General features: G+C 41.8%; 1 protein-coding gene across 5 annotated transcripts in view; it reads left to right on the forward strand.

Annotated features, from left to right (window-relative positions):
* The window catches only part of GRK6 (G protein-coupled receptor kinase 6), a 697925-nt gene that overhangs the window by 373291 nt on the left and 299895 nt on the right, over window positions 1-24739 (forward strand). For 3 of the 5 annotated variants that reach the window (XM_078652756.1, XM_078652753.1, XM_078652757.1), the window contains exon 16: window positions 13696-24029. The exons of 1 other annotated variant lie outside the window; for it this stretch is intronic. In XM_078652756.1, the coding sequence (XP_078508882.1) occupies window positions 13696-13746 (51 nt within the window). In that variant the 3' untranslated portion in view covers window positions 13747-24029. One more of the 5 variants, XM_078652754.1, reaches the window with a different exon arrangement.

The following is a 24739-nucleotide window of genomic DNA, read 5'->3' on the forward strand; positions in this document are numbered from 1 at the left end:
CCTCATGTACATAAAGTGAGTCCAGTAGGAGGAAGGGCATACCTCCTCAGAAATAGTGTCAGAAACTGCAACGTTCCACTTCATACAGCAAGAATAGAAACACATGGACTGACGTGCGACTCACTAACATCTTCAAAAAGAGCATTGCTGAAATAAAATTAGAGGAATGCAGCGGGCAAGGGGCAGAATTTTTCAACAACATCATTACAAAGTGCTTGGACCAGTATTAAAACGTGTAGGGGAAGTCACTATGGGACTACAATTTAAGCTCACCACTTGGCTGAGGTATCCTGGTTTAGGTTTGAGGTCCAACCACAGCTACAAAATGTGCCCTTTGATGGCTTTGTAGAAGACTGGAAAGAAAACGTGTACCACACACTCTGTGGTGAACTGACAATAAGAAAACTGGCAAGGAGATGAAGTCCAGCCGTACGTTTCCAAGGCAGTGTTTGCAGGACAGATGCAAATCTACAACCCCACCTCACTGTAGAGGAGGACATACACCCTGGACAGGAATGGCAAACGAGGAGATGGCCTCCTAATGCTTACACTGAACACACACCCCCCCCCCCCCCAGCCTAGGGTATTTGGGAATAGTGTGAAGGAATCATCTAGGACAGATGGATGATGGTGTCCCGGGAGCAGTAACAGAGAGAAATGCAAGCCAGGAAAAAGGTAACACTGCAAGTAGTTACTGCACTGGCAGCGAAATGGCGCATGAGAACAACTGCCCAATTCAGGAAAGGAGAAAATACTTTTAATCAGTTTCCTGAAGCCCTTAAGGAGGAGGAACACTAAGTCCTATGGTGTACATCAGACTAATGAACTCTTACTTAAAGACTCCAACACTCTGTATGACAACCATCAAGGATGGAAGGAGACGTTTTGAAAACACGAGGTCTGAAGATCACAAGACAAAAAACAATACCAGTTCTGTCTCCTACCATTTGGCATAAAATCAGTTCACAGAGTGTACACTATGTGCTATAAGACAAAGGTATTCATCCTTACCTAAATAACTAGCTCTTAAGAGGGAGTTTTTTAAAAGGTGCTAACCAAGTAAAAAGAAGACAGACCAGATACTCTACATGTTGGAGTTTGTGTTGAGCATCCGAAATCACATTTTAAACCTTATTCAAGAAAACACTTTGATGGTCATTATACACAAAAAGCATGTTGGCATCTTTAGCTCAGTGTTTCATCCTCCAAGCAGATTACCCTCTGCCAGATAGATGCCTGTCTCTGACAGTGAAGGCAGTGATACATTTGGTGGGAATGCTGATGTCCTTTATTAAACTTATTGTCAATGCCAGTCTGCTCATAAACCAGTGCGAGAATTGCTGCACAAACAATGGTCACAGGCTGAAGGGGTGTAGCTGTCGATGATCGAATGACTGTTTTATACAAGGTAGTCATTTCCTTCAAGAGTTTGTATATGTATGTCCACCCTTGGGAGACTTAGTATATATTCACATTCCTAGATGATTAAAATGGATCCATCCCTCGCAAGGCGGGAGAGTAAGTGCAAAGCGTGACCATATTTTTGCACATGAATATATTGGAACAGATAACCTTAGGATCCGTGTTAAAGTCCTTTTGGGTTCCAATATGCAGGAAGGTGCCATAATGATTCAATGCAGTGGATTCCAGAAGGAACATATTTACTCCAGTTATCACAGGAAGGACGAGAGATGTAGCACGTGCATGTTAAACACAGGAATAACTCTTTGCACAGGCTTGGAAAACTACAACCAACGTCTGAAGCTGCAATATTAGAGTTTAAAGAACTAAAGTGCGACACAGGCCTGACATTTTATGCACGACAAAAGAAAATGCGAAATGTCAGGATTAAACATTCAAGTACTAACTAGCACTTTCACAAGAGGGTGATTCTCCTTCCTCTGGTATGTAACATTAATTATGCTTACTTTTCTTCTAAATGTATATTTGGTAGTTCAGAAGATGCAGACATCTAACGTGCCAATAAAATCGATGGCACCTAGATGGACACCGCACATGCGATTTTCACAGTTGGAGAAGGTTTTCCTTGTACCGCACAGGAAGCTCACAAAGTTGAAAGGTACCTTCACATACATCAATCCAAAATCCATGAACCTCTGCAGCACAGCTCCAGGGGACTTAGAATACAGATGCCCCACTGTATTAGTAAGAGAAGAGTGGCAGCTTCAAAGAAGTTCAGATGCCAGGCAGCAGAAGGTATTGTTCCCTGAAATAAAATCATTTTGAAATGTGAATTATGTGAAATAGCTTCTCCCCTGTATCACAGACATGCATGTTGCATTTCCCTAATAAAGTAAACCTAAAGACATTAAAAGTATACAGAAAGGCAGTCTAATAGTGTTTTGTTTTAAGATTCTAGTGGTTGACACCTTTTGAAAGATATCAAAAGAATTGAACAACTTTAGAATTCCTTGGTATTGAAACGCTAATGTCTTAGTTAAGTCTCATGAACTGAGAGACTACAGCGTCTTTCTAACCTATGCACAGATGTAGGTGGCATTTTAGTAGCAATCACCTCGTTTTAGAAAAGTTAGTGAGTTGTTAACATTAGCAATAACCCATTTTGCTATATAAAGAGAAAAGGTAGCGGTCCGCGAAAATTAAAGATTTATCCTAAATTCCGTAGGAATTAATCTACTAGTTTTCTTCAATCATCCACAAACTAGAGCAGGAAGAACCCGGCGCACTACAGATTTGCAATGAGAGGTTGTATATCGATTAGCCCTGGAGATGCATAATGTGAGACGTTTAATTTAATTTGCGAGTAAAAGCGAGGGAACGGCAGGGAGCTTGTCTGGATTACCAAAATGGATTCTCGGTTGCATGCACACATTTTACTAGTATTCTCGTTTACCTTTACTAATAAAACCAGAAAACAGTCTACAAGAACACAAGAGGCAGCCACTGAATTAGAGCATAACGCTCCTCTCCTGTATCTGCAGGACAGACACTTAAAGCTGAACACACACTGGTCCCAAACATGACTGTATTGAAACCAAAGCTGAACACACACTGGTCCCAAACATGACTGTATTGAAACCAATGCCCCACAGAAGTGTTCTAAACAAATCTTCATACCAACCGCAGCTCAGACCTGTGAATTACTTAATGTACACTTGCTCATCTACTCAATGCATTCGAATCTGTAACTGAATCACTCTGCAAAGGCAAGCCGAGTTAATCAGTGTAATACATTTGCAGCTTTAAGGGTGTTTTTCAATAGGCGTTTCTATGACCCGTCCATCCTCTGTGTGAGGTGGAGCTTTGCAACTGATTATTCACAAGTAGGCATATTATCTACCCATAATGCTTATTCTTAACCGTAACCCTAGCGCTACGACTGTCTCTAGCCCTAAGCTTACATTTACCTCTATCTCTAGCACAATCCACCTATGATCATCTGATTAACCCCCAGCTTCTCCTTTACACCAAAACAAGCCCTGTCCCTTAACCTAAGCCACCTCACTACAATAGAAGTGGGGCGGCATTTTATGTTCCTTCACTTCCTTCTCTTTGGTACCTTGGTATATTGCATCAGTGGGGAATGGGATGCACCCAGGACACAATCTGAAGCTAGCTTCATGTCGGGACGTCACGCTAGGATCACGCAACAGCTGCGCATCCAGTCTCGACTCCCATGCGGACTTTCTTCTTTTTATTTTTTTTTAATGAATTTTCCATCCAACCACTAGATGGCAAACGTAAGCAAACTATGTAACTTCAGAACAGTCCATGTTGCAAAACTGTTGGTACAGCTCATTAACAGTTTTGTTTTTCTGTTACCTGGTGGTTTGTCTTTTGAACTAGTTTATTGTCAAGGACTAGCAATCTTCAAAGCAGCATCAGGTGTAGTAATCACTTCCCCACTGAGTTCACAATGATTCCATCCCATATTTCCTGCAACCACTGTTTAATGCCTTTTGGCCAGACCACGTTGAAGAATATTTTGACTAAACATTTTCAGATTATCACGTGTACCTGAATCCCCCCATCCATCCATCTATCTATCCATCCATCTATAGCATGTGTGGTTGTAGAAACACATGGACATGCCCATCGCCATTTTCTTCTGTGCCAGCTACTCATACTTAGATCTATGCGACAAGAAAACATCAGTGTGTCCCCCGAAAGTTGTCCATGCAATGCGATGGACACCAACACTCACTCTTAGTCCTCTAGACTTTTAAATACGAGATCTCAGCAGTAGGGGTGCAGATTGAGTAAGTAGCCTGTTTTTCTTTTCTGTCCAGGCTTGTCTTGTGATTTACTGTGTTTGCAGCTTTGTTTTAATAATGAATGGAACAACACTCGGTTACGATAATATGCATGTTTGGTCACCAGAAGTACCAATGACTGGTTTTTCAATTAACCAACCTACCATTCTGGGCTAGGCACACACACTTGCACAGCACCAGGATACCCTCGTGGGTAATAGTGCACTTTACAAATGCACATAACATAACAATAAAGCGCATTGGCCATTTTAATTATTCATTTTTAATTGAACTCTTAATTTTAACACTATCATAATTCAGTGTTTTTACTGCTGACCGGTCTTTTTGCCGCATTAAATGTTTTCTAAATTCACACGCTTTTAACGATTCTGTGTCTCAGTGATTGGGTTGGGGTCCCTATCAAAATTCAGCAACGAAATGTGGTTTTGCTGCTGAACTGCCTTTTAGTCCGGACCACCACCCCAAAACATACTGAAAGTAAATTCTTTTTTAACTGTTTTTGCTTCTGTTGCTTTGTAACATAATTTGAGTTATACAATATATGCATGCACAGTGTTTCATGAGTGTTGTTGCTAGTCCCTTATTGTCTGGGTTCTCTAACACACTCCTGTTAGTCTTGTTTCCTTGGGGTTTCTTTTTCACAATACTGCAGTTCCCACTTCACCGATCTCCATGCACAATCCCAACTCCCATTGCATTTCTTGGATGTTTCCGTGCAGTGCCTGCTTGTCTCACAGGGTTTTCATGGGAGCCCTTACTCATCTTGTTTAAATGATATTCTTGCATGCTTTCTGTGCATGTCTCATGCTGTTCCCCACTGGGGCTGTTTTCTTTCTCTAGAAATTGTGATGGCTTCTGAAAGGCTGGCGCCTAAATCAAAGCATGGTGCTATTAAGTCAGAGAGATGTGGGAGTAACGAACACCTTCTGCAGACCTAAACTCGAGTTCATGTTTCTTCCTGGCTTAGTCAAGGCCTTGCTTGTCCTTCGCTGCTGCTGCTACACACTGGCACACCATCATTTCTCTTTTACAAGACAAGCGCTCGACACACCTTTCCTTGTCTTCTTGTCCGCTCGCCCTCCCACCCTTTGCTTGTCTGCAACTAATAAGTTGCCACATTGGAGCTGCTCACAATTCTTGTAGGGTGGTCATGATGAGGTGGGAATTGGGGTCAAGTTGAGATTATTACATAAGGACTTACAGGTAACTCTTGGGCGGCTGACTGTATTTTTGGGCAGGGAAGATGTGTGTGTGTGGATGTCCGCATTGTTTGGTTAAGCGAGCAAGGTAATTTGGCAGACATTGGGTAGCAGTGATATTTGAGCAATTAGGACAGCATCATTTAGAAAGGGTGGTAGGTCTTGGTGACACCCGGCAGCATTTATCCTAATCAGGAAGATCTTTGGGGCTTCTTCAAGGCAGTGCTAGCATGTGGGACATGCAGAGAAATGCTGGCACCAGATGGGCCTTAGCAGAGGTGAGATGTACAAGGAGTGAGTTCACAGAGGGATAAAAGAACCTCAGTTATCGCTGTGATAAAGGGTGATCTTTATTCTACACTTTATTACTGTGGCGTGTGACACATATAGTGCGGTTTACGGCTCAAAAATGGAAAACACTGTAAAGGAACAAATTCATTGGTTAATGCATTCCCCTGTTTTCCCTTCACGCACCCATCACCCAAACGAAGTTGTGTGTAGTCGGATAGCTGTCCTTCCTGTCTTAGCAGACGTGCCACCCTGCCTTGCAGCCCTAGAGGAAGGGGTACAGGTTGGGTGGTGTTCCCATTCTCTGCAGGAGTTGAGTGGAACGCTTTTTATTCGTATGTCGGGAGACCTAGGTAGATTGCGCTTTAGAACAGCAAACTAAAACTAACTCTGCTTATTTAAATAAGTGTTAGGTAGGGCTACATTAAAATAGAATGTAACCACTCAATTCGAGTAGTGTTGCTTGTATCCATTGTATTCTACCTGTGTTCTGTAATAGCCAGCTTCATTGTACTCCATTCAGCTGTTTCAGCGTTTTGTGCGTTCAGTATTCCTGCTGTTTAGAGACACTTGAGTAGGCGCTTGTTTGTAAGGATAGCAGTCTTTGTAAGTAGAAGGTTTAACATTCCCAGTTCAAGGCATCTGATTATTGTTGGATGCAGACTAATAGGGTGTCTTCATACCAGCCTCCTTGGACAACGTCCCATTACAATTGAAGTGGGGAGGTATTTTAATTTTCTTTACTCCTTCCCTTTGGTCAGGGGCCCATGGGCATTAGCTTCCATATTTAAATGCATTTTGACCTTTTTGGCTATAGATGAAGAATTAAGAGTTCCTGGATTTCCTGCCTGCTACTCTGTGTTATTGTGCCATTGTTTCTATTTTCGTGTTCGCTTTACAGTAGGCTGCGTTGTACTTTTGGTGACTTACCCTTGAGTTTTGGTCTCCCAGCCCATTCTTGGGCCTCTCAATAGTCTTCTTAGCTTGCAGACATTGGAATGTTGTCCTGTTTAGGCTGAGTCGTATTCTCTGTGAGATTAAGGTTTTGGTTATGACTTAGTCATACTTTGGTTTAGCATTTTGTGAGTGAAATATGCTCGAGTTCCACAAATCACAGTAGTTTGGAAGTCTGAAGACCGGGCCTTTTCAGTGATATAACACATGTACTTCACAGTGCTTTAAAAGGGCAATAACGGTGGCAGTAAGTGCTATAAAGGAGTGGTTTAAATGTTTTGGTCATCTTTATTTCCAAAATGAAGTATGTGGCTGACTATTCAATTTCTGATCACTTGTATATTGAATGTAGTTTATTAATGTGAACTGGCTGAACAACCTAGATTAGTTGCTTGTTAGCCAACTAAATCTCTGGGTTCATCGGATGCCGTTCATATCACAGTCCTTACTAATTCTGTAGGTGGTGAAAGGAACACCCTGCTCCCTCAACCCTGAGCAGGCTCCATAATCAGTGCTTGCAATATTAGTCATATTAAACGGAACTTCTCCATATTTTCAGCACAATTGACTCTTAAGGAATGAGACGTAGTCCACATTTGCCAGCACATAGTGTCATATACCAGGTCCTTGCGCGTGATTTAGAAAACCCGGTTAACCACTTCGACGCTAATGACAAAGCCAGCTCGTCATGGGCGTTACCTGCCCTGCGCTCATGACGAGCTGGCTTTGTCACAAACAAGCCATTTGCTCCTCTACCAGCGCAGGGCAGGTAAACGCGGTAGCGCTGAAGGTGTTAAGGTTTGTCATAAGAGAGACCCGTGTATATTTGATATTACAAAAAAAGTTTCCAAAGTGACTTGGTAGGAGTTCCTTAAGGTGAACAGGTGGTTGATGTCTAAAAACATTACCAAGAGCAAATCTTTATTGTCATTTCTCCCTTGTGCAGGCTGCCCTTTAGAACCATGGTCTAACCAAACCTGAGATTAAGCACATTTACACATAAATGGTAAAGCAGAAACAGTCTTCTAGAGCCTTTACAATTCAGACATTCACACGTCCTATATTAGGAAAATGTAGAATCCACATTAGTTTCACCACTCTTTAAAGACATCCTCTATTCTATAATCTAGTATGGATGTTTGCTCTTTAGTTTTTAACATAAATGTCCTTAGTCCTGACATATTGAGGGTAAGTGAAGTTCTTATGATTTTTTAATGATGTCTGGTCAGTCAGCCGATGTTTCTGAGCACCCTTTCTCACTACACTTTGATGTTGTTGGGGGCGTGTTAAAAGCAATTATTATCATCAAGATGGCTGCCTTCGTGACAAACCCAATATCCCACAGGTCAAAAACATCTCATTCGACCTAGATCTAGAAAGCAAGCAGGTTTTGTTTCTAATGTAATAGCCCCTGGTGAATTTAAAATGATTGGGTTCGAAGAAGTCCTGCCATATCTTTATATCTTGCAAGTTGGACTTGCACAGTTGGCACTTAAAGACACATCCAATTAAAAAAAGTATTTTCAGTCTGGGTTTTTTAAAAACATTTTTGTAAGCCTAGTGGGTCGTACTTGGCACTTTGAACTCACTGTGAACAAGTGTAGAACTCCTGCATCTGCAAAAAAAAAAAAATTGCATTCAGAAGCTGTTGTAATGTGGCTATCGGATATTTAGGAGAACCCAAATAAGCATGGTTGCATAATAGGCCTTTAAAGCAATAGTGCCAACATAGTTTCAGTTCTTTGAGATGCTGTCTAAATTGATCTTTAGAATTTTCAGTGGAGGAAACACCCAACACTACATTTGAAATTCAGAGTGAAATACTCATTTGGACATCTGCCACAGCACCATGTTACTAAACTGTTCACATGAACTTGGAGAGCTCTGTTTTTCAGACCAGACACCAACTGGCCACTTTGCCGCAGCATTTCAAACCACCTTGAACTCCATCGTTATTGGTGAAAGATTTAAAGAATATTAGCGCATTCCTTCATCTACAGTTAGAAAACAGCTAAAAAAGCAGACCGTCTTCTTTGGTGGCTAGCACAATCTTTAACAGAAGATGCTTGCCAAATGTATAGTTTAAATATACGGAAAAAAGTGGAGTGCTGTAAAACTTTGAGGTATCCAATAGTAATTTAGCATAGATTAAAAACAGAAAGTAGGAGCAGCTGTTCGTGCAAATGCTCGGATAAAATGATCTAGCCCACTCTAACGCTAAACTAGACATACCAGTGTCCTGGAGTCTGATTATGTTGACTCCACTTACAGATTCAGGAGGATCACACTCAACACACCATCATCGACCGTGCTCATGTCTTACTACATAACATTAGCTGCAGATGCCTGTTTCATTAAAGGAGGGGCAGAGACCTGCTCGAGCTGTCTTCCTGCTCAGGAATGCTGCGTATACTGTAGTATGGATGCGTCTGTGTCCATTGGGTTGCCTCCAAAGTTCACCCAGAACTTGACAAGGAAAAGATGTGCACATGATAAAGCCTATGAAAACAATGTGCATGTAATTAATAAAGAAAGGTGAAGTAGTTTCACTTAAATTTACGTTGCTCTTATGTAGGCCGTTATCTATTCCGTTTTCCCTTGAAGCTGTGACTGAATATAGATATGCAGGTGTCTAACTGAATATAGTCATCATAATCTACATTTTCCAATTGATGGCAGTTTGCTCACCTCACCTTAACGGTCCCTCTTCCTACTAATTAGTTTAGAAGCAGGTAGATACCTCACCTTGCCAAGTCCTCTCTGATGCACCGATTTGTTTCCTATCTGTTGACCATTGAAGATCCGACCATGCACCCTAATTCCTCCCCGCAGTCTTGGGCTCAATTCCTTTTTGGAATGCACCTTCATGGAAAAAGCCTGTATGGTTTTTTCTCTTCTGGTAGCTTGAAGTGAGTCTGTAGAGCCTGCCATTCGTTTAAGGTCCGTTTCGAAGTTATTCATAGCACATCTAAGTACAGTATGAGACTCTTGCTGTAGAAAAAGACGATCTGCTCCCAGCAGTTTAATGTTTGATTTGCTCCAATTTACCTTGAAAGCTGCCTTTCGCAAATGTAGAACTACCAAGTACTAGGTTGAAAGTAAAACTGTGACCGTTACAGACCATCTGAGAATATTTAGGATAAGTTCGAAAGATGTACCCGAGTCTATGACATTTTCTCTCCACCAACTTGCAAAGCCTTCATTTAGTTGAGTGGTGTGCTTCCATTTACAATATGAATGTTTTTTGATACATTGAATCTCTCCACCATCCGTATGATGCACAAGAAAAAGGGCAAACTTGGATGCTAACGCATAGGCTTCAAACCATATCGCTGCATCACCTGAGAACAAGAGTCTTAAAATCAGAGAGCTACAAAGGTCCTAGATTGTCTGTAGTCTGTAAGCTGTACTAAGAGCTCAGTTTGCAGTTCTTGCCTTCAGAATATTCCTCAAGCTGTTCCATGCATGATGTGCTCTTTCTGGACGGGTTTGCCTGCTTCCATTTTAATTAGGCAGGTTTCCTTGTCACTGGTGTCTAATATCTGAAAAATACCTGCACATAGTGTGGTATATGATCCTGTCCTGTCTTGCCAATCTTTGAAATATCAGTAAAAGACCTTTGTGAACCACAATCTAAATGTGTACATTCTTCCAGCACTTTTCCTTCTATGCTATGTACACAGATATGGTAACGGTTTACTACTAGGGCAGTCATCCAGAACTGTGAATTTTGCCATTAAAATGCTCTTGAAACATAACTTTGTATTTAATACGTGTGCAAACATAAATGGTTCTGATAGTCACTGGCAGCCCGAAACCTGTATGAAACAAATATGCAGATGAGATGAGTTTCTAGCCTCCATTCTGTTTTCATCAGTAAGCACTGCTTTTGGCAGAATTTACCTTTGACTGTGTAAACCTAGGTTGTTGCTGACCTTTTGTTCAATTAGGTTGAAGCCACAAGCTTGTTGGCTGTTCCTCTCAGTACACATAAGCTCCTAACAAATTGGCCTCAATTTACATTAGATTTTTGCGTATACAGGGATCTACAAAGACACTTGAATCAATCAATGGTGTTACACTTTTCTGCTTCTGTGAAATAAAATGTGGAATGTTTGAAAATCTATGGAGGGACCCATCTGCTGCACGTAGAGTGAATATATGGATAAATGGTCTTAACACCATCCTTACCACCAGGCCAGTTTACACCCACTCCCCAACTCCACTAATATCCCCTCCCCATTTGGTAATTTTAATACTTGTGGTGGTCAGAAAGGGCCTAAACAGAGCTGCTCACCCCTCGTATTATTTTGAACACTGCTGCAATTGGTAATATACTAATACATCTTTATTATTATCAATGTTGCCTTGGCTGAGATTTGTAAACTTCCAGCACCCCATACTGTACTCTGATGTTCAGAGACGTCACAGATTGTGATGCATATGATAAATCATATCCCTATGAAGTTCATGCTTCAAAACTGCCAATGAGCACGCAGCTCGTTGTCCCCTTTTCATCGGTTGACGGTTAGTACTCTCTTACACCTCCACCCCCAAATCCCAACTGGATCCCTTCGCAAGGTCAGTTCTACAGGTGAGTTCATAGCTAAATATTCGGTTGTCATGCCCAAAGACCGCAGGCACAGCAGCCATGTACAGGGCAACTACTCTTTCTGAGTCACCACTCTTGACGATGATCCTCGTCCACAGGAGGACGTGGAGGACAAAGTAATTGACCTTCCATTGAATGGAAATAATTTATTTTCATCCACTACTGATTAGGTTCTTTAGCGGTGCACGACTGAAGTAGTAATTTTTCCAAATACCTTCACGCTCTTCTGATTTTTAATCAACCCAAGCATTCAAGCCTTTCAAAGCAAGACAAGCAGTAAGATCGAAACCTGCATTCTTAAATAAAACCGTATTCTCAACAAAACTAAGCTGGGCTGTCTTGGGCCTATGGTCCAAGTAGTCACTGGAATACTTTAGAAGGGCTGCAAGTCTACTCGTCCTTGAGGATGATGCTGTAGCACTTGAGGTTCTAAAGTAAGAATTGGAGAGAGAACACAGTGACCAATAGACACTAGTGGGACTTTCCATGGTGTAAAAAAGCCCATGTCTTGGGTGCTGCATTTTCCGCTCCCAAATATATAGCAGTATTTCATATGGTTTCCCTTACATTTATAGTTGGATAAACAAAGTGGTAGTATTTGGTGCTGTGGTGTTGGTTCTAGAGGAGCCTGACAGTGCGACTGGTTGTGCTGTTCAGTCACACTGAAAACGTCACTTCAAAACCTGCATTTTTCAGTCACGTCTGATCTCCTGAGTCAAAATGCTTGTTTTTGCACAAATGCTAGCTTCAGTGTAACTCCGCAGGCTGGCTGTTCTCAGTGTATCTACATGCTGACTTCTTGTATATTAGAACTGGAAGAGGGTTCTCAAATGTGTTAGGCTATGGGTATTAAGAGGATTGCTGCTTGCTGTAAAATGTCTGGGCCTTCAGTAAGATCGCAGTTTACAACAAACTGGCAAAGAGCATCATTGGTCTGTCACTATGTTGACATTCCCCTTCCCACCAGGATGATTGAAATGGCAGAGTTCCACTTAAGGGTTAAGTTCTTTCAGACATTGGTAATGCACTCTTTCTTTCTGTTTATTAAACCATGCCAAACCAAATCACTTACCTCCTTAGAGACCGCTAAATGTGTGTTCACTTCTGAATACCACTGTAAGTTGTGTGTACAATCTAGGCTATCCTCTAGAAAGGGTACATCTGAATATTTTGGACATTCCATTGTGTCCACCGAAAATTCCCCGTACCAGAAATGTTTTATTCAAGATCCCTTTTTATTTTCCTCCTCAAGCATCTGCCTTGTCCGAGAGGGAAACATTTGTCAGTGTGCCCTGGCCTGGATATTTGAAGGCTACCACAGCTGGTGCTGTTTCTTGCATGAGGTCTATATGTACTAGATTATACACCACTGATTATCTTGCAGCGACGGTTTGCATAGAACTGTTGAATGGGCTTCTGGAACAAGTAGTCACCAGAGGCCCACTCCAGTGGAAGAGCATCTGTGATGCTATTCGGAGTTCTGCCAATACGGCTGCTTCACTGGCTTCCGCCCATGTTCTGGTGGGAGCCCACTTGAGTCAGACTCTGATTCATGACTTGTTTATCTCAAGCCTAATGCTTAATTATTTTGTTTATCTGTTTTCTGCTGGAATCTGAGAGAGCTTGCTGCTTAAACCAAGTCATTCACAACCTGTATGGATTTGAACTTCTCCATGCAGGTCACATACATAAACAGATTTGTGCCTTTTGTGCTGCATTTTCGCTGCAGAATTTAGCCCCCACTCAGTGGGATAAGTTTTGAAGCAATTAGTAGTTTTTTAAGAGGCAGCTGTAGTCTATTCAATGCTTAGTTTGCTGTAGGGTTGGGTTTGTAGTCGTGTTAGTCGCATCAACTCTTTCACATTGTCTGCAGCTCTGCACATGCAGGAAACAGTTTCAATCCTATGTTAGTCATTGAGGTTCACAGGCAGTTCAACTATGGGGAGAGAGTGAGCCTTTATATCAGCAGATGACATGACCTTTCTGTTTGGTGAATAGTCGCCCTTCACTCGGCAACAAACTTTGCAAACTCCTAAATGTATATTTATTAGGGATTTATGGTTTCTTTTGCTGCAAACTGCTGCAATGTTATTGTCACTCTCTTATTTCCCCTCGTGCCACCCGGTAAGAAGCCAGTTCACCAATCCTGCTCTGTGGGTAAGGGTTGGGCTTTAACAAGGTTTGTCCACTGCGTTGCTCAGCCCCTTCTGTGTTAAAGATTAGCATCTTGCTTATGCTGTGTTCATATGATGACCCTGCTGTCTCGCCCCTCTATTGCTGAAAGTATTTCACTATGGTAACTTTCTGCTCTGCTTGCTTTGCTTCTCTCTGTCCCATCTGCTTTCTTTCTGGTGATTTCCCTCGTCACCTCCCCACCATCTCTCAGGACTGTTGTGGAAATTGCAGCGACAGTGAAGAGGAACCGACGCGGCTCTAAGAAGCCCTGGCGGAGGAACTATGTCCATACCAGAACCATCTGTGCGGCAGCAGGCCGTGCGCAGGAGGCCAGCCGCCCATCCGTCCGTCCATCCAGGGCAGGAGGTAGCAGCGACCCTGTGGGACCGCCTTGTTTACACTTTGCACATTTGTACTTTAAGATGTTATAAATGTATATGTATAAATACAAAACTCTGGGAATGTATATTTTTAGCTTATAACACGATAAATGTTTATAAGTTGGCTTTATCTGTGAAAGGGGGAGTGTTCATATATTTTTTTTAAAGAGGTTACAAACTGAGCATACCTCTGGACGAGATGAGATTGTTTTAAATCTTCAATTTGATTAAGGGTTGTGTGCTTTCCCAACTACCCTCCTATATCTCTAACCCAAATGAGGTCTCTGAGTGAGGAAAATGTGTTTAGGAGTTATGTAGTCTTGGGAAGTGCCAAAGTCTGCCTCAGATTTGGTTCATTATGTGTTAAAACTGGTGCCTGGGAAGGCGGTTGCTACACCTGATGTGGCTGTTGAGTAGAAGCCCATGCACGGAGCTGCCCTCACTAGGTTATGTTAGGGTGGCATGCCTGAGCAGGATACGGACAGCAGTTTGGTTTGTCAGAGAAAGATGAGCGTGTGATAAAGGGGCATGTGTATGAGATTTTTGAAAGAGTTGTCTGTATTTGCTGCTACCAGTTTGTGATCCGTTTATGTGCTCCCAAACAGGAGTTTGTAGTTTGAGGAGAACCACCTCACCAAAATCTTATATCCACAGCCCACTTCTTCCATAGCCCCTTCCCCCTCCCATAGGAAGAAATAGGACAAAGGTATTTGCACAGCGACATGCAATGCATGCCTGAGCTCTGCCACCATGTTTATTGTTTAATACCAGTATTTCTTTTTAGGTAAAGCCTTAAAAAAGATTTACCACTGATGGTACAGGCTCCCCAGGGATTTTATTACTTTGTAGTTAGGAAGAAGGTAAATGAATGCACAGTCCCTATGTCCCAATAATTTGAGCCAAATAGAGCATCCTTCCGGCCCAGTCAGCGAGAAAAGTGGCCACTTCAAATGATACCTCACACAGGTGGGAGGGAGTTTATTTGCTTCAGCACTTTGGTGAAGAAAACCCTGGACTAGCCAGTCATGCTTCTACTTGATCACAGGAGCAATTCTTTGAAATCTTCGGTATAACACCTAGAACATTTCCTTTTGTGGTGGGTCTCATGATCAACCCCAATGCCACAAGTTTACTTTGAGGAAGTACCGGCACACTCTACCTGTTCTGCGTCAATTGCTTTTATGAATTTCAGTTTATCTCTTCTGTCTAATAGATCTCAGTTGGTGGACATGTGACCGTCTTCTGCTGTGTTTAAAACAAAACGTGTTAGGTACTTCATGACTCCTGCTTTTCAACCCCTGTTTTTCAGTGCTTGCATTTTACTCTTCACAAGATTGATACGTTCCTTTCGGCTTTTCTTAGTCCTACACATTGTTCTGAAACTCTGATCTCGTGGGTGAATGCCTGTTGTAACTTGTTGTCAAATAGATGGGTCTCAATTTGTCAAATCTTAATCGTTTTAAAACTAAGATGTCAGTGGACATTCATCAATCATTGTGAATAATGTATGCATACTAAACAGGAAAATCTTCCTGCACCAATCCCAGTGATCAAAAGGGTGTGTTTCATAAAAACTATCCCTTGACTTTTCAGATCTGGTTGGTGGACAAAAAGGTTGGGGATGCAGTCTTCTCAAACCTAGCCAAAGAATCTTGCATCATGTGGCCTTTCCGAATCAAATTTTTACAATGTTAGCTGTAGTGCTATAAAGAATTGATTTTTGCAAAGAGCAAATGTTTCAAAGTAATGTAAAACGTGGTGGCTCATATTCTTACCAAGACCTTGTACCGACAATGCACCACCTGATCGTTCAATGGTCTGAACTGGCTTGCGGTGCAAAGAGATTTACATTCTTTGCTTTGTCTATTCACTCTATAGATAGTCCTCTATGGCATTTAACGTCTTCATCAGGATACCTACAGTTAAGTGTTGCCTCTGCCCTTTTACTTGCTCTTTTCATCTTCCATACATGTGCTGACACAGTGTCAGACTAGAGATCTTTGCAAAGTCTTTGTTGAGCCTTACAACCCTGCTAATGCCGTAGAAGCCTTAGCTTACTTGTGACTTTTTTAGGGCCAGCACAACTGCCCATTGTTGTGGTGGGTCCTGTGCAATGCCAGCTCATTCATTCCTCCAGTGACCATAAGACAAGTCTTCATCCAGTGTGTTTTTCCAAAACCTTTGCTCAGACCTCTGAGAAGCATTGCTGATTTTATTTTTAGCCCTCTTCATCCATAGAGATTACTATTAATTAACTCTAAATTCTTTAATGTTAGGTGAAACACATGTCCTTGTTTGATCCTGGATCTTCAACTTTCTAGTCTCCATCCAGAAAAATAAGCCTGAAGTGAAACAGTTGCAAGGTCTTAGGCATTATGTGGGCATAAGCAGTGCAGCAGCAAAATAAGGATGTGGTTTGGGGAACCATGATGTAGGTTTTTAGGGTTGCACATTCGGTAGGAGGTTTATTGGAAAAAGGTGATAGAGCAGCAATTGAAAAAGAATGAGTAGTGGGGTGACCTGCAATGATTGTCTTAGAACATACTGATGGACACTGTTCTAAGACAAAGTGTTTTCCTCTATCAGAGCAAGCTACATCTCTTCATACTGGACATCATTTCCAAAATGCTGTTCCACCACGGTGTTGTTGTTTCAGCCGGCAGAGCGGTCCAAAGCCACCTAGATGATGCCAAGTGCCTGGCTCAAGTGCAGGAATTCGTTTTATAATAGCACTTTTCTTGCTAGGAAAGTGGCCCTTATTCTATCTTTTCCAAAACTGTAGCCAAAGAAGGTCTCGTTGCCAGGATGGTGCAGTGTCTCTAGAATCAGGTTTTGCAGAATACAGCTGCAAAGCAAACCTGCCTCAGTGAAATTTCAAGACTTGCGGTTCACAAACACCTGAACAGCTCAGCAGCGTGTCCTGTAGCTTAATAATTTATTTTTTTGGGCACTAAACTTTTTTCATGCCTTGGTATCAAGTACATTTGTTGGCTTTCACTGACCATACCGGGACAGTGTTCTTTGTGAACAAAGTTATGGGTGGAAATCTTGTCCATGATACAGTCAGACCTTGAAGATGTGAATATTTGCTATTCCTTCAGAAAACTTGAGCCAACTCATTGTGCTGAATAAATGAGTGAGTGGATGCTGCACTTTAAGCTTGTTAGGGACCTTTTCGATGATTTGGGTCAACAGAAGGTGCATTGGTGCCCCTTTGTCAACGGCCAACGCAAGCATTTGTTTCCTAGAAGCACAAGCCCTGGCCTCTTTGAAGCATCAGTTCCTGATGAGCTTGCAAGATTTACTTTGTTTTTCCAATTCTGTCTGTCTGTGGGCACCTGTTCTCATATATGCAAGAGGCTAGGGAATCTTCTCATCTCCGCTCTTAGCATTTGAACTTGGACATCTTGGTTATGGGTTCCATTTTAGAATAATCTGGAAATTGTTCAGACATCCACAAGTGAATTGCTAAATGGCATTCTAAATGCAATTTCTGAGATTTGGCCATCTATGAAGAGAAATGTGCCTGGGCACATGTATTCTACTATACGTTGTACTCGAATATTTTAATTGGCTCAGTAGAATTGTAGGGATTGCATGTGGCTGTGATTGACCCTTATTGAATTAGGATCAAGGGTTTTTCCCTTGCAGAACAATGTTTTCCAATTTTTAATAGATTATTTTGTCTATTACAAAGTTTAGAACCGCCTCCCACCCTTTTCCCATTCCGATTTGGGATGTGAATATTGAGCTTTCTGTTAAGCTTTGAAAGCCCTGTGAGTACATACTCACCAGTTATACATAGCATGATTCACAGAATCCTGTTTTTGTAATTGCCTTTATTTCAGACCACCACTGAGCAAGCTTCTGACCTTTTTGGTTAAAGAATCCCATAGTGTGCAAACGACCCTATACTTTTCGCGTTGCTGTGGGGCTTGGCTGCAGCGTCTTGGGCTACATCATTTGGGGACCCCTGTCATTTCAGCAAACATATATACTTATGAGCATCGGCTCGAACCCTTCGTGAATGGGCCAGCAATCGCTTCATCAACTTGTTGGAACATTCTCATTATACGAACGTTCATGAAGTCTACTTTTTAGCTGTGCATACCTGGCCACGTTACCTGCGTTGGGGATCCCTATGTCTGGTGTTTCACTTCCTGGGTGCATCCGCCGCTGCACCTAGACCCATATGCTTTGACTGCACTCATCCGAACTCTTGGCCGGTTGCCCCTTGAACACTTGAATATCTGGATTCTCTTACATATATGGTTCCTGACCGCATACTTATCATATCCGGACAAGCCCCTTGCGGACACACGAAGTTGATATTTCGTTTTACTTAGCCTTGAAAAAGTCTCTGTACTTACCTGCAGTACTGACGAAACACGTGTCGGCTGTTTTTTCTGTCAAGTTCATTTCTACGGATTTTTGTAAATAAAGAACACGACATCTTGAACCTTTCTTGCTTGTTTGTGATGCTCAAACATTGCTGCCATCGGACAATCTCTACCTATTTTTAAATAACTAGGAGACCTATTAGTCTGTTCATTTAAACTTGTATGTTAGGAATGTGCTTGATTTGACCCTCTTGCTTTATTTGTGTGCAAACGCATGATATGGTTTAGAGTTTCATAATTTTCAAAGGTTTTAGTAAAATGCACATCACTATATTTTCTTACCAACCTAATCCTACTTGCTAAATACTTCATTATTTAGATGTTAGAAAGGTTCTCACTGTCTACAAGGAACATATTCAGTACTTTCAATCCATACTTAGATTTGTAATGATGGCTGTAAACTGGGCAAGGAAAGCTTTGTCTGTTGTATAATTTCCTGTATTCTAAAACGTTAGTCCATACGGGTGCTACGTTCCTTTAATCTATTCATGCATCAGATCTTATAGGGCTAATCCATGGCTGTGCCAGTGGAAAGGCAGGTTCCTCCTCACAGCGCCTTTAGGGGCAGGGCCTGCCTGCACCATATCCTTTAAAGAAGCTTGATAGATGGTGATCAGTTTGTCAGAATCTATTTGGATGTGCTTGCAGTGTGCCTAAGAGATGGCAACACCTGAATTGATCTGTGTTTCTGGGCACTTGGGGAGGTGTATGAAAAAGGGTTGGTTTAGTCACAAGGTCAGAATCTCTGGCATTGGATGTGTTGTAGAAGAGTACCTGGTTGCCCAAGTGTATGAAAGTCTTCATGATGAGTAGAATGTAGTTCTCCGTGTGACCTTTGATAATGATACCAACTCGAATATCCACACACGTTTAGTTCCCCACTCTAAATTTTTAAAGATGGGATTTTAATTTTTTAACATAACCTTATTTGCAAAATATTCACCTAGAACAGTTTTTTATCTTTTGAAAAAAATCAATGTAGCTAAATTAATCTTAAATTTCGCACCCTAAAATGTTTCTTAAAAGTCCAGTATATGCTCTTATGAAAAAGGAAAACCAAGCAGGAAATGATGCACAGTGGCTTCACCCTTTACATGAGATAATGTTGGCACTGCTCCTTTAAAGAATCCAGGCGCTCCATTGTCCCTGAAAGCTTAACTTATTTGTGGTAGTTCATTATTCTGAACTGTCTCAGTGATCCCTGAACACAGTTGTCTCGTACTTTCTTTTAATAATGTACTTTATGATCACAGACCTTGGCCTCAGTCTGCATCATAGGACATCATCTATTCATCTGACTACAGTTTACTTGTATACAAGTCTGAAGATAGGAAGTGTGTTAGAAAATATTTTTTATTAGGGAGCTTCTCTTCATTTCAATGTTTAAGCTAGGCCTTTTCAAAAAGGAAAGAATCATTGCGCTTAGGATGCTAACATGGCAAAATAGCAGAAGGTGCTTACTATCCCTCCACTGATCTTTTGCTTGGATGGTATACTTCAATACCGTGAAGGGAAACGTGCTATGATGACATCCATTCCTTCGATTGAATAAGTTCTATGAAATGTTTCAGCCAGACAACTTTATTTTCCAAGGGGACATTTCTAGGGCAATGAGGAAGCCTAACATAAACCACTCTTTTGTGAAGATGTAAACTTTGTGACTGTCAAAACCTTAAATCAGGCATTCAAGCAAATATGTTACATTGTGTCAAACAATAAAGAGAATATTTGTGAATACATTGAAGTCTCTTGGTCTGGATGCCTTACATCCGAGGGAGAATTCCCCATAATTTACCTAATAGTCTCCGTTCTGCCCAAGATGTTTCATTCTGCATTGCAAGATCTCGGACACCAATTTAGCAGATATATGGATTCTCTGGGTAACAATATTTGCAAGGTAGTCACAAAGTCTCAATATTGCAAGTTATACAGCTACTATGACTGTACTCTTTGGTATTTGGTAGAACAGTTCACACTTATGGGGTCTATGGACTAAAGAGAATACTTCAGAGAAACCTTCGAGGTAGATCATCCCGACAACTGATCAACTTGGCCCAGGTCTCCCTGTAACTTTCAGTTTGAGTATTTCCACAGCGCCCAGGAGATGCTCCTTGTGAATAAGGCTCACGTCTGTTTGAGTGCTTAATAAAGATTATGTTACTTTCTCTGAAAGCACTTGTACTGTTTCAAATACCTGTGAGGCCGCTGTATTGGAACGGATTTATCCCAGAGTACCATGAATACATTAGTTCCATGGGCGATGCAAATCTTCTCGGAGCAATGGATTCATATACCCTACTGGTACAGGCCACGCCAACAGCAGCAACTCCGCCTAGAACCTTGATACCCGAGAGCCCCCAGCAGTGTTGGGAACCCTAGCAGCTCCAAGCTATTCAAGCAAAAAAAAGGCTATTGCTGCCAGATAAGGTGTGCCAATCACAGGTTTGCTGATCAGCACTGGAGAAATGTCGACACTTTAACCAGCATTACTGCATCATTACTGCATAATTACTGCATTGATTAAACTCCAAAAGACAAGTTGGTGGGCCGGTCCTCTGTGCAACTTATTTGCGTTCTTATTTTTACTAATCTCCTGCGTTATCTACCTCTGAAGATTGAAGCATGTGTTTGCTAATCTTTTTTAATGTTTATTACGGTCCAATAGATCTGAATAGTAGAAAGAAACATTACTTGTATTTCTGTCTCTCCATCATGAGCATCCTATTTGAATTACTACCCCAAAGTCTTTGCCTTCAAACCAGGCACATAACTGGAAACTGTTCAGACTTTGTCTGGTCTTTCTGTCAGACTGGACTACTCTAACTGACTCCAAGTATTCTGGAATACCAATGTCAAAACTGAGTTATCCAATCGGTGATGCCTGTATGCACCCATTAATGTTTTGTTTTTTATGTCAGTGTGAAGACGGGGATTAAAGTGACCTTTTCAGCCATATGTATTTCTTCGTCACTGCTTCTCTTTAAAATGCCTTTATTAAAGACAGAATATGTTGCCTCCTAAAGGGTACGTTTATCTATGATAGTTAAAGAAACTATTTAAATGTGTTTTAAAAAAAATGTGTTCCGGGATCCAGCACATTTGCTGAGAGACTAATCTTTAGCATTTCAAGGAAGATGCCCATGATGAAGAGCTGGAATCCTAAGTAAAATAAACGTATCCAACACTTCCTTTTTTTATGAATTAACTTATTTAATTTTCCTTGACGTGATGAAGAGCTGGAATTATACATACAACACACCCACCTTTTCAGCAGTTCCTTCTTTTTTATAAATTAACTTATTTAAACTCTCTTAAGGGCCACCTGACAGCAGACATGGTAAAATGACACCCTGTTTTACAAGCCCAGCATTAGGTGGGTATTCTGTGCTCAGTGGAACTTGATTCAAGACAAACTCCTCACCCACTGAAAACTCGTACGTCATCCCTGGACACCATCTTAGATTCTGTACCATGCAATGCTAGCAGGTGTGGAGTCACTGGAGCCCTGCACTATTTCTGGGCTTTCAGAAGAAAAAAGATCTCAAACAGTCCTTGCTTCGGGTTTTGCGGTATGAACTGCTGATCAGTACAGTTTTGTACTCTAAACTGGAAGGCTATCTCATTTACTTTATGGGGCATGAAAAATAATAGTACCCTTTTTAAAACGTGAGCCCAGTAAGACGAAATAAAGTTATATTATGACACCTCTTTTAGAGTGTGCCTTGCCTCTATTCAGACCATCATGTCCTGAGTGTTGTAATTTACCAGACAATCTCACATTTGGGACACGGAGAGCAATGAACTGGTTTAGTTTTACTCGAAACAGGTCGCTCAAAGCTTCTGGAGTTTTGCATTTCTTATTGGGCCCCTTCTCTGTCCTCACCTAATGCTGAAAACCTATCTCCAGATCCCAAGCCCTCTCAGGGAAGGAATACTTGTGTCGCTCGAATTCAGGCTACTCCAAAGTCTCACCAGCATCTTCACCTTTTCACTCTCGATGTAAAAGTCCCTCTGCTGCTCCCCCACCTCTCTGTCAGGTCTATCTTTTTATACGTGGAGTCCAGCCTGCTCATCACAGTGGTCTTTCGATATTATGACAGTCACCAAGGCCATCGCTGGAGTCCATGCCTTCTCTGCTGTTGAAGGTCTGGCATGTCTACCTCACACGCATTTACAGCTCCCTCCTCTATGAAGCATGTGTGTGAGTCTATAAAAGATTCTGTGTTGAAGAAAAAAGTTATCTTCCTCTAAATATATGTATCCAGGATTTATAAGTTTGATACGTTTAGATGACCCTCTCGCCTACCAGTTGGGGCAGTGTAGTTGGTGCTCACAATCCGACCTAGATGCTGGCCACTTGTGAAGTCCAAATGCCTGCAGTACCAGAACAGTGTAGGTGAAAACGGTCTCTACTGAGGAGAAGGTATCCTCAGTGAAGAGAAAATTATACTTGGCATTTTATTTATATATTCCCCCAATTATTTCATAGTGTGGCGATGGGGAATATAGAGTGATACTATACATGTATAAAAGGAGAAGATACTTTGTTACAGTCCTCCCTTCATACGCCATGAGGAAGTAAGGATGGGTTTGGGGCACAGGAGGACTGTAGGAACTGTGCTTGGGCTGAGCAGGTCATCGGAGTTCGAGGGACCACGAGGGAAGGTCACGGGAGCTCAGAGTAAGAGGAGTTGTCCTGGTGTGTGGCAGTACTAGTGACCTTGTGGGGGCACAGGGAGAGAAAAGACCTTATTAGAAAAGAATCATAGGAAGCATGTAGACACCCACAATGTGGTAGAATGAATGTAAGCGCTAGACAGTGGGGGAACTTACGAGCCGTAGGACAACATTGTGCGTGGAAGAGTGGTCTGGGGCTTATTGGTACCTGTAGCACTGTTAAAGATGGAGATACGGGCTGTGACTGAATTAACATTTAGGAAGGTGAAATCTGTGAATGACGTGGACGATTGTGGTGGTTCTATAATATGCGATTGTGCCGCAGGGAGAGGCTGAAGTTGGTTGAACTGAGTGTCTAGATAGGTCGTTGTTGCATATTTGTATGTCTGTCTCACTTCCCCTCTCTTCTACTACTCCTCCACTCATGGTCTGCTATGTGTGGGCCCTGAAAGCAGAATGCGAGAGAGCGGCGGACTGAGAGGATGTTTGTCCCAAGGAGAGGGATGTTGGCCTTTAGAATTATAGGTGCTCCTTTTAAGATGTGTTATGGGTCTATTAGGGTACATTCCCCGGATCTCTATGTACGGCAAAAGGAAGGTGCAGTAAGCGTGTGGATATTTGAGAGGTGGGTGGGCCCTAGCAGGATGTGTGTGCCCCAGAGAGGCAACAAATGGTTTTGAGAGTTACTGAGTGAAGTTTTGATTTTTAGAATCTTTACCACACAGTCTAGAAACTCATTTTTTCCTAAAACGCACAGGTCATGCTAGTCGTGAGGGAGTGACAGAATGGGAGCCTCTGTCATCCTTTTTGACAACATCATACTGCTGTCTGCCCTGTTAGATTCTATTATAATTGTTTCTGTTTTCTTTTCATCCTTTTATTTTTTACAAAGTTATATGTTGCATTTTTATACCGTTTTTACGAGCATTCCAACCCTTGTACTGTACAGCTGTAACATTTGTCCGTTTGAGTTCCTAGCAATAACCTGTATCTTCCTCTTCCATACGAGAATATGATATTGTATGTTTTTAATGTAGCTCTGAGCCGAGCATCTTGGACTGTGAATAATACACATGATTTCAGCCAAAGACATTGTCTGCGTTTCATTTGTCCTGTGTGCATATTCCTGAATATGAATAGTAGGACACGCAATGTTTGAATGTACACGTATGCCGACAGGAAGGCAGAAAGGTGGATTGGGTTTCCTCATGCTTCGATCTGTACTGCACAGTGGACCTATCTATCTCAGCCTGATTCGGCATCTGGACATACCCACCTTCCTAGAATTGGCAGCTGCTGTGGGACCAATAAGTTACTGACGCAAGGTGATATCTAAAACCGCCGCACAAGCAACACTTAAAACAACCAATGTACCACAACCCTTTCACTCGGAAGCACCTGTGTTTGTCTGTCTTATGTATCAGCTAACCTTCTGTGTGTGCATCTGTGCGCCACTGTGTCTGGTGCATCCGAAGTTACCTAAAAGTGACAGGTGTGTTTTAAAAAGCAAAAACACCAATACATGGTGACCGAAGGTTAGCTGCACCGTATTCCCAGGTGACCTGACTGTACCACCAAGTGCTACAGCACACTCTTTGGTTGCATACACAGATCTGTGTACAGAGGTGATGCTGAACACCTTCTGCGACCTGGTTATTTCTCGGTGCTTCCCCCTGCCATGTGCCAGTCCAGTGCACAAATCCCACTCTACATCGATTTTGCACCTTAGGGTTTTCTATGTCTCCCTACTAACGATTATTATTAAGACATTTCATGTTTTTTCTGTAGGAGCTTGAAA

This window comes from Lissotriton helveticus, chromosome 7, assembly GCF_964261635.1.
Source record: "Lissotriton helveticus chromosome 7, aLisHel1.1, whole genome shotgun sequence".
NCBI lineage: Eukaryota > Metazoa > Chordata > Amphibia > Caudata > Salamandridae > Lissotriton > Lissotriton helveticus.